Source organism: Aotus nancymaae, unplaced genomic scaffold, assembly GCF_030222135.1.
Source record: "Aotus nancymaae isolate 86718 unplaced genomic scaffold, 86718_ANA_hifiasm-v0.15.2.pri h1tg000014l, whole genome shotgun sequence".
Taxonomy (NCBI): Eukaryota; Metazoa; Chordata; class Mammalia; order Primates; family Aotidae; genus Aotus; species Aotus nancymaae.
This window is the reverse complement of record NW_026988425.1, coordinates 106,777,913-106,789,213: the sequence shown is the minus strand read 5'-3', so window position 1 is coordinate 106,789,213 and position 11,301 is coordinate 106,777,913. Positions and strand designations below refer to the sequence as shown.

The 11,301-nt window shown below is 38.8% G+C and overlaps 1 protein-coding gene across 1 annotated transcript in view; it reads right to left on the bottom strand.

Moving 5' to 3' along the window:
* The window catches only part of KCNN2 (potassium calcium-activated channel subfamily N member 2), a 140,301-nt gene that overhangs the window by 23,079 nt on the left and 105,921 nt on the right, over positions 1–11,301 (bottom strand). Inside the window, exon 4 of the mRNA XM_012470086.2 lies at positions 8,912–9,053. Within this exon, the coding sequence (XP_012325509.1) occupies positions 8,912–9,053 (142 nt within the window). The remainder of the gene's footprint in view (positions 1–8,911; positions 9,054–11,301) is intronic.

Sequence of the window (11,301 nt, the reverse complement as noted above, 5' to 3'; positions counted from 1 at the left end):
CTCAACCCTGAGAGGCCCAAAGAGCTATAGACATTGCCCAACTAGTCTCAAAAAACAGATAACAATGTAAATGGCTGGGCACAGGCAGAGCCCACTGGAGAGAAGCACAGAAAGTAGATGTGATTTAGCTATTGGGCTTACTGAATGAGTTGCTGCAACAAATCTGGCAGGAGGAACAAGATTGAGAAGAAAAGGAGAGAATAAATACACTGCCTGATGATTATGATGAAAACTTGGCCACAATGATTAGCCAATACTGCTTTAATACATTTCCAGAGGACTTAAATAGCCTGTTCCATCTAGTTATATGAAGAAATCCCTATCCTCAGAAAGAAAGTGCTACTGATCACATGATCAGAGAAAGAGGTTGCCAAGTATTTAGACATTATCTGATTTAGCCCTGATTTTACAGATGAGACAACCTAAAGCAGAGTAAATTATTATTCACTTTATGTGTATATAAAATATTATTCAGTTACAAACCTTGATTAGCATTGATATATTTCCTACTCTTCATCTCATAATATCTATATCTATATTTAGGATCACATACAGTTGAATCTCCATATCCATGGGTTCCTTATCCATGGATTCAACTGGGTTGAAAATCTTTGGGGAAAAAAATGGATGGATGCATCTGTACTGAACATGTATAGACTGTTTTCTTTTGTAATTATTCCTTAAACAATAGCAATATTGTTTAGCAACTATTTGTACAACATTTACATTGTATTAAGTATTGGTAATCTGGAGATTACTTAAAGTACACAGGAGGATGTACCTAGGTTACATGCAAGTACTACACTATTTTATAAAGGACTTGAGCATCCATGGATTTTGGTATTCATGGCAGGAAGTGGGGTTCTGCAACTGAACCCCATGGATACAAAGGGATGACTGTGTATTCTTATTTGTGATTATGCTATAGCTATGATGCATATGAAGCACTGTATTTCAAAGCAAGACAGGAAATTCAAATTTATCTGTGATAAACTCTTAAAGTATGACTGTCTAAAAAATTGAGCAACATGGTTAGTTACCAGAATAATTAACATTGTTCCTATTATAACTGGCATAACTTTTAAATTGGTGGTTTTTAACCTTGACTATAAGTAGAATCACTTGGAGAGTTTGTAAAAATCCTAGTGCTGAGACTGTATGGCTCACAGCAAATCTTCATCTCCAGGTGTCTGAATTTTTTGAAAGCTTTCCAGGTGATCCCAGTGTACAGTCACTGCTTTAGATAGAGGAGGATATGGAGTGACTATGACAAATTTCATACACCTTCTATTAAAACAAGAGGGTCAAAGTTCTTATCAGAGTCATTTGACTGGCTTGAAGACATTCAAGAAATGATGAAGTAAAGGCAGAGGGTGTGATGTTATTTTGATATTTTGTGCCATATGCAGACAATGAAAGTGAAGTATTTTAGAGCTGGGTACTAATGAAAGAGAAGAATGGCCTTTAGAAGCATCTCTACCCATTTTATTGACTTTCAAACACCTACCATGAAGTCTAATGAGTTCTAGCAGGCTGATGAGACCAAATCAGTGACCACCCATGATAGCCATCTGCATCTACCTGCTGTCTGGTATAGCACATGCCCGACAAACCCAGGCTACCCTTTTGCAGATATGCTCCTAGCTACTCCTCAATCACTGGGTTCTATGGTAATGCAAACCCAGGCTACCCTTTTGCAGATATCTCCTAGCTACTCCTCAATCACTGGGTTCTATGGTAACGCAAACCCAGGCTATCCTTTTTCAGATATGCTCCTAGCTACTCCTCAATCACTGGGTTCTACGGTAATGTGGTGGTTCAAGGCAGCAATGGTTCTTTAATAAGCAGAAGTCATAAAAATCTGAGGGGCTCCTAACTACTAGAGAGACAGCTATGAGAGGGTAGTTGGCCCAAGAAGTTGAATACTATTCTCCCCTGGCAGGTGACCTCTGCTGAGATCTTTCTGGAAAGAAATCATAATCCTAACAGGAGTGGAAAGTCACTGGTATCAAGAGCCTTGGAAAGTGGATTTTTATTTTTGTTTATTCTCAGGCTCTGTTCTTTTCTGCTACTGGCCAGTTTCTCACTAGGTGTCCTCTCACTCACCAAAAGACATGTGCATTAAAATGAGTACCTCTGTTGCAAATTGGAAAAGAAAGTAAATCCAACAATTCAGTAATTATCAAGACTATTATCTACATACCTCACTCCATTATCCTAACTCTACCCCTTAAAGTTATGCCTCCAGAGCCACTTTTTGTTCAAATACAAACCCCTTAAGTCATTAAGTTTTATTTTAGTGAAGAAAACCATAAACCTATACCTCCCTAGATTAATAAATCATAAGAGAATCTGATATGTATAGAATCACATTTCAAGAAAGTAACCTTATTTTTTAATTTTTAGAGTTATGCAAGATGAAACTGGCTCACTTCCGAAAGCTTTCTAGGTTCAAGGTAAATTCCTGCCAACACATTCATGGTTATAGTAATTTAAGTAATGGCATAATATTATTGTCCACCCAGTGTCTATTTCCAGGACCATTCTGTTTCATAAAGTGAAATAAGAATGGAAATAATTATGATTTTACAACATTTTCTCCTAAGCTTGTCACCACCACAATCGATGTAGAAACAGTTGGGACTAACATATGTTACTCTCTGAAATTAAGATCCCTGTATGCATTTAACAAGATGAGTCATATTCCTTTCACCAAAGTCAGAAAATGTATCCTGGTTACTTTTCTCTCATTTCATTTATCGTCTTAGAAATAAACTTAAGCAAAATCATTAACCTGCCACTTCATGATGCTTGGGCACCTAAAACCAAAATGAAGAAAATGCAGTGTATTTAGGAAGTCAATATAGTAAAAGCAAAGGTTTAGGTTTCCTTTGCTTATCATCTTTCCTTCTAATGTTGAAAGAGAGAAAAAGGGAAAAGTTAAGGTGGGAGAGGGAGAGGGAGAAAGACTTTGCTTTAGAAAAGTAATGACAAGTGTTGTTAATGTTCACTACCCTAAGCCAAGCCAGATCAAACTGAATAGACAAATGACAATTAGTTACTATTACTCATGTACCTCTAGGGAAACCCCAACATGTGGATAGTCTTAGATGCTGCCGAGTTAGTTAACATTAAAATGTAGTGCTTTTCTCCACTACAGCATAGAAACTGTAAGCCATGTTGAGCCCTTAGATGAAAAAGAAGTTCGGGTATCCCATTTCCCTCAAAATCATGTATCACATATTTGAAAAATTCAAATAAGTGACATGTTTTTACCCTAAATCACCTACTTATGCGGATCCTGCAAATAATTCCAAGAATCATTTTGAAAGATCATTTTGGGATCAAGCTTTAATAACTTAAGGATACAAGCCTATGAAAAGGAGAAATTCCTTCAATAGCACACTGGGGAAAAGGTTTTGATTATTTCAACACTGAAAAAGACATCTTCCAAAGATTCAACATAATTAAAAAAAATTTTTTTTTGAGACAACATCTCACTCTGTTGCCCAGGCTGGAGTGCAGTGGCGAGATCTCGGCTCATTGCAACCGCCACCTCCTGTGTTCAAGCGATTCTCCTGCCTCGGCCTCCCGAGTAGCTGGGATTACAGGCGCATGCCGCTACGCCCAGCTAATTTTTGTATTTTTAGTAGAGACGGGGTTTCACCGTGTTGTCCAGGCTAGTCTCGAACTCCTGACCTCAGGGGATCTGCCCACCTCGGCCTCCCAAAGTGCTGGGATTACACATGTGAGCCACCACACGTGGCCTGAAATTTATAATTTTTAAAGAAATTCCAGAATCTTTACCACTACAGAGAATGGCTCTGATAAAAAACACTTGTGTTTAAAATATTCTAGTCTTAAAGTATTCTAAAGTATTATTATAGCTCCTAAAAGTTCAAAATTCCGTTTGATATCCAGTTTATTAGACTAAATAGACTATTAGCCTATAATTAAAATTTATTAAAATAGTTAATTTGAAAGAAATCATGCTTTTATGTAAAAATTAATAAAACAGCATTAAGATGTTTAACAAATCAGCTTGCCCTCCAAAAGGAAGGTAAAATAAATATCTGAACATATTACCTGTTTTTCTGTCCCTGGAGCTGACTGACTCAGTCTACTAGAACCATAACTACATTTTCACTATACTTGCCAGACAAAAATAATTATTCTTTCATAAAAATATGTGAAACAATCAATTCTAGCAAATAACATTTTATAAAGCACTCTGCTTTAATATTATATCCCACTGGACTTTTGCAAGTTTTCCTCAGGTCATGAAAATAAATAAGATTCAAGGGAAGTTTTAAAGACAAATTCTATCAAAAATGCCCTATCTCTGAGTGTCTTCAAATACAAGTTGGTATATACTACTAGAGGATGGAGGTCAATTTCAAATGTCCTCATTGTGAGGGGAGAGTGTGTGGTGTTTGAGCCCAGTGATTAAGCCTGGGCTGGGGCAACTCAAGCCTCCTTTACAGTGATTTGCTTGTTCAGCTCATTCTTGTACTTCGTGGGTCAGAAAGAAGGAAGAACTGCATAAAACTGGTCATCAACAATGAGTCATCCCTGGGTTTAAATCTCCTGATTAGCAACAGTGCCAATGTGAGTGCAGGTACTTCAGAGACAGGAAGGACAGCTCTTCCAATTAAAAGTGCTGATAGTTTAGAAAAATTAGGTGAAATTGTGGAGTCAATGAGCTGTGTGCTAAAAGGTCACAAGTTCCAGCTCTACTTTTCTGTAACCAGAAGACAGAGGCTGTCATATTTCTTAAGAAATTTTTTTGGGATCCACTTATGAAATTTCCTGGGAGGAAGTGAAGGTCCTCAAGAAAGGACATTGCTGGGAAATTTAGCCTTGTGACTGAAAAGGCTCATCATCTCTGGCTGCTCTGCACAAAATAGAAACTACTGTAAGCACTTACAGATACCCTCCCCTCACTAGGGCTTTTTTTGATAGATTCAATGAACACACCAGAACCAAAAAGCAAACTGAAAGTTAAAACCCCTTCAAAATTATTTGATACTAAACACCTAATGTCAAATTGTATGAGACATTTTTAAAAATCCTAAAGTGTTTTGCACATTTTCAAACATGCAACACCAAGGAATGGCTTCAGATCAGTTTCTCAGGATTTCTATGACCACTGGCAGGGGAAACAAATCCTCAAATGGAAATAGAGAAAGTAACAGGAAGAGGAATATAATCAGACCTTAGGTTTTACATTCTTTCACATCCATCATTTCTCTTTATGAGCTCCAGCTAATTCGTGCTGTTTTGGAACACCTTCTTACTGACTTAACAGGGTAGTGTCATTGTTCTTCAGGATGCAAACTGTTTAACTGATGGAGTCACCATGTAATATTAAATCAAGATTTCCTTGGCAGAGGGCAAATTTAATGCGGACAGGATTATCATCAAATATTCTTAAGGAAAGGCGAGGCTGTGTAAAGGCTTCTGTCCTCAACTGACGTTTTTTTTGTTGCCTGGATAAATTTTTAAAATTTAATTAGTGTAGTGATTTTCAAATTGCTATGAACTGCAAAAGCTTTATGCATTGCTTTTGTTTACACAGAACTACTAGTGGGATGGAAGAAACCTAAATCACCCACGTCTGAAATGTCCTCAGTTTTCTTGAGGGATTCATGCTAGATGTTGTCAAAGTCTAGTGGTTTATAAATTGCTATTAGAGAACCATTTATTGGATGACAACCTGCATCCCTAGGAATTAACAGATATTACTCCATATTTAAAGATAATTAAGCCAAAAAACCAGTAATATATATGCTCCAGTCAAAAGGCCAATAAGAGTCACCATAATTTTACAGAAATAGAGAAGCAAAAGTAACAAATGAGCAAACTTCATTCTAGTAGAAGAAAGATATCTTTACCTACGAGGCTATTTTTCACTCTTGAAACAATCATATATATTCATAGCATTCAGGATGTGTTATATCTATATGTCTAGGAAGATAAAATAACTTTGTAAATGCTAAGTAAAATAATTAACTTTATTGGAAAATTGGAGACATTGAGAAACTAACTGGTGCTGTCCAAAAGCTAAGATAGATACTGTGATCTAACAATATTTCCTGCCTACCACCTTCAACCAAAAGTACAAAGTTATTTAGAAATCATCCCATTGTTTATCATGACCTTTACAACAGTAAACCCTCAGGTCCTCAGTACTTCCTCAGATAGTGGAAGGGTAGAAGAATAAAGAGAAAATAAGTAATTACAACCATAATGGTTTTCTCTCTAAAGGCTAGTGAGTGATTTTTTACTATTAGGCAATCTCATGCCTATGCTGTAAAAATATTATTAATAAGAGACCTTGATCTCTTGAGCTTTAATTCCCATATTGGTCTGCATTGGTAATGCAGAAATTTCTACATTCTCCCTAGGAGTGTCTAGGTCACTTCCATTCACATTCCCTTGATCCCTAAGGAGCTGATGGGAGATATAATCAACTCCCAGAAGTGAATCCCAGGTAGATTGCCCTGTAGCCTGACTCCATGGGAATCTGCTTGGTCTAGGAGTGGAGATAATCCAACTCTACATAGCATTTCAAATAGGTTACTCAAAGATTAGTGAATTTCTCTGTATGCAAGTAAACCAATTTTGATCAAGTCAATTAGGAAGTAAGTCTGTTCCTTATGAAGGAGAGGGAATAGAGCTCCTCAGCCTAAGAACAGAGGGACTGCTTTACCATAAGCTGAGAGGGCTAGAACGAAGTCACTGTAAATTCCATTACATGGAACATTTTTGTGTCCACATATATTTAATGGTACTGTAAATTCTCTTTTTTAAGCAAAGTAAGATCAATAGTGAAACCTAAACAAGAGGCAGTTCAAGAAGGTAAATAAAAGATTTGTACTATCTGATAAGACTTTGAAGGAACAATTCTTGAGACATGAAGAACAAGAAAATATCAAGGAATAATAAACATTTTATAAAACCTAGGCAAGGCTAACCTCAAATTTGGCTCTGATTCCATGGTGAATAAGCCTGTGCACATGACCCTTGAGTCACACCTGATTCAAGAATAAAAGAGGGTACCATCTTGACAAAAAGTAACACTAAGGAAGTTGTTTCTAAGAAGCACTGGGGGACTGATACTGCAATTACCAGTTTTTATAAACAGCATCATTTATATCCCTTTCGGGCTTGTTATGGGCCTTCTAAAAACACATCTATGCAAATTATATTTCTCAAAGCATCATACCACATAATAAAATGCTCTTATTTGAGGGAAAAAGGGGAAGTGATCCAATAGTAAACATAATGGAGCATACCAAGTATTAGATTTTTTAAAAAGTTCGCTATAATTTTTAAACTATTATTTTTCTTTTATATACAAATAATGTTAAATTATGCCCCCAAATTATATTTTCTACAACTAGGACTCGAAATGGCCATCTTGTTACAACTGGGACATTAAAATAGAACCTGGATTTTATTTTCAAAGCTAGCTGCCTTATCCCAGTTGAATACTACCAAAGGGGGAGATGGATGTTGCCTCCCTGTCTACACCAAGGGCACTCCTTCCATTCAGCTGCGACTCTTGGAGCAGTCTTCCCAGAAGGCTGTTGCAAGAGTATGCACCGTGCACTGGCCGTCACTCAGAGGCCCTCAAATGGCAAGCCTCTGCTCTCTCCTGCCAGGTTGTGAGTAAATACAGTGGAGGTGCTGGACAGAGTGCCTGGTTTCAGACATTCTGAGAATTTGGAACTTGGCAGTACTCATTCACATCCTTGTGCAGACAGAAACCAAACAAGAATCAAGATGACACTCTTTGCTGTAAGCAAACTTTAAAGAATAGATAAAGAATGCAGATAAGCCTAGGTCATAGAAAACTGTGCATCAACAATTTGAAACTACCTCTGGTTTAAATATTTAGAAGCGGACACCACATTATAATCACAGCTTGCTTGCTAGCCTCCCATTTCCTACACTAAAAGAAATGGAGCAAAAAAGCGGTCCTGGCTAGTCATGTCTGGAGGGGCAAAAACTGCATCTGAGCATGTTAGGCATGCCAGAAGAACGATGGCACGTCAGCAGCAGACCTTTCTCAAGTGCTCCACAAGACCTGGCCTCCTGTCCCTTCCTCATGCCAGGCCACTTTCCCCTTTTGCTCTTTGTGCTCCTGGCCCAGTGACCTGGCTCCAATGTCCTGAGCTCCTTCTTGCTTCATTGCTTTCAAATAAACTGCTTCCTCTTCCTGGAATGCCTTTCCCACCTCCCTTCCTGGGTATGCATCCTTCTTACTTCAGCGTAAAAGTCAATTTTCCAGAGATTTATCTAGGTAGATCCCATCCCTCTCCCCTAGACCCAAAATGGGCCAGAAGCTTTACTAGTTACACAATGTAATGAATCATTGTTTTTAAAATGTAAGTCTTCCCTTGTAAGCTCCATGAAGGCAGGGCAGTAAGTTTCTATCTTCTTTTGATATATTCTCAGTACCTAGACCAGTGCCTGGCACTCATCAAACATTCATTAAAAGAAAAGTTTCTTCAATCCTTCAACACATTTCAAGATAGTTATTTTGGGCCACATTTTACAATTTACTCAAATTTGCACAGCTAGTAGAAATGGAAGATGAGAGAACACAGACTTAAAGGACTTCCTGACTCTGAAGCCAAAGCTCCAAGATCAAATTAGTTCATCAAATTAGTGCACGCCCCACAGGGGCAGTCGAACAGCTCTACCTCTTCAACAGAATTTCATGATGAGAAGAATTACGATGAAAACTATTGACATTCTCTCTCTACACAAAATGGATTTATTTATACTGATTTCCTGCTGATGGGAAAACAAGTAGCTCACAATGACTTATACACGTGGACTGAGTGGTTTAAGTGCCTTCTTGAGTGTAAATGAAAGAGATGTGAAGTATAAAGACACTTACCATAATTCCAGTAAGCAAGCAGACTCCTTTTCCGCAGTATGTGTTAGGTACCATGTCACCATAACCAATGGAGAGGAAAGTTATTGATATCAACCACATCGCTCCAAGGAAGTTGCTAGTAACATCCTGTTGATCATGGTACCTGAAAAACAGCAAACAAGGGCCAGTCCTTTGTAATTAATCTCCAATATGATAGCTGAGTGTGGTTTGGTTCAATTCAGTGAATTTACTGTATCTTCTATAAACTGCTATATTTAGAAGTTTTCAAAGCTTGTGAATATAAATAAAATTGAGTTCCATCTAAGCAATCCCAGGCATCAGAAAATGCCTCAACTTTATAAATAATCTGAAAGAGACTAAAATATGAAATGGATTTCCTCACTGGTGTAAAATGGCACATTTATCTGTGTAGACTCCAACGGCCCTGCCCGTGTCTCATCACTCCTTGCCTAGCTGATGTGCCAGACTTGGGAGACAATACGCAGCTGCCCAGTGTCACTCCTCACCTTTGTAAACAAAATGAATCATGCTCTTCCCTTTGCTTGGATTGTCCTTTGCTACTTTTGTCCTGAAGATGGCTAACTCCTCTTCATCCTTCAAAGCAAGTTCAAGTGGGAGCCTTTTCTGTCGTCTCTTCCCCTCGGTGCCTCCCCTGTGCTCCCTCAGTATCCTGCATATCCCTAGATCATGGGACCATATTGCAATATCCTTCATCCTTAATACACAAACTGCACCTCTGATCACAGAGTCCTTGCCCATAACCAGAGCTTAACAGAAGTTGTCTTACCAGTTACACACAAAGAACTTATAGTTAAAAAGAGGGAGAGAGGGATACAGAGTATCCTAATCATTCTTTGAGGTGTCAAATTTTGCTGGTAAGGAAGAAAGCTTTTATATCAGAAATAGGTATCCTATCACATTTTGGTTGAATTAACAGTACTAAAGAGGAAACCCTCTGTGCCCATGATGTGGACATTGGTTTTATACAATAGCACATATGCATACAACAGTAAGGCCCTGAGAGTTGTCACCCTAGAAGAATTTGCTCTGGATTCACATTCTGTGTAGTCATGGGGCAGAGAGGCCCTGCTCTGCTTTCTATGACAATCAGGCCCCAGACTCTTCGTCACCAGAGGACTTCCTTGCTTTTCACCCACCATTGGAAAGGACCACCACTCCTTCCCATCTCTCAGACACGATTCAGAGGGCTTTTATTTCCTCATTTCATGCTCTGCAAAATAGACCGATAATTGCCTGGTCCTCATCATCTTCTGCTTCACTCACTCAGTCCCGACTTTCAACTCAATTCCCCATCTGTGTCTGTGCTGCCAGGGCTGTGGTGGCAAGGAGGCTGCTCCTAGCCAGAGCCCCAGGATGAACCCTATATGCAGCCTACACTGGGCCATTATATTCTCTATGCTTTTTATTTTTTCCTGTCCCTCATGCCATGCCAAGCTTCCTGCATCAGAAACCTAAAATGCAGATTTATCTTATATCATGGGGTATAAGCTTTTCTCCACAGTATCAGATCTTACACTCTATCTTTGGACACCCAAGAGTCCCATTCTTATCACATTTGTCCCTTAGCCTTCTTCCAGAGAAGTTCTAAGAAATTCTGTTTCCTGCTACTTTGGACTAAGGAAAGAGGCTCCGGGCTGGAGTGAGTGGAACCCCAGAGAAAGGGCAATGACTGATCTCCTGGAATCAAAGGGAAGGGCATGTGAACAGGCAGCCAGCCTGGTTAGGAGCATTCTGCAAGTTTCTGGTGCCAAGGTGCAGAAACCACCACTGTTCCTCACCCCAAAACAGCCTCCATGACCTGGCTGTAGAGTCCCCTCTCCCCAGACTGTCTTGGTGTAGAGGCTGTCATTGTCAAAAGGAAAGTCAAATGTATTCCTAGCATTCCAAGAAGACAGATGAGTGTATTTCCCCTGAGAGTCTTTGTTACCTAACATATACCTAGGAAGGTGCTATGTGATTAGTGCTATGCCCAGCCACAATATGAGCTAAACAGGATTCTGTGGACTGCTCTGGGAGAGTGCTATACATATGTAACAGCTTCGATGGGAGGACATGGCTTTCCTTTCAAAATCAATCCCTAGAAATAAGCTCTGGATTATAACCTATTAATACTAGGGGCTCTCTAGTTAGTATTCCTCACCAAGCAGTTCCTAAAACAGAAAATACGTTATCCTGTCATAAGTATGGGCTATAAAGAGAGGGGAGGCAAAAGAGTTCATTTCCTATTCAATTTTTACTTGTGAGATAAAGTTTCCTCTTAGCATGATTCATATACGGATCTGATACACTTAAGAGTTAATGACTCTAGTTCCCTGATGCATACTTACTGAGCGTTCACTATGTACTCAGAGCTTAACTTGCATTTTCTC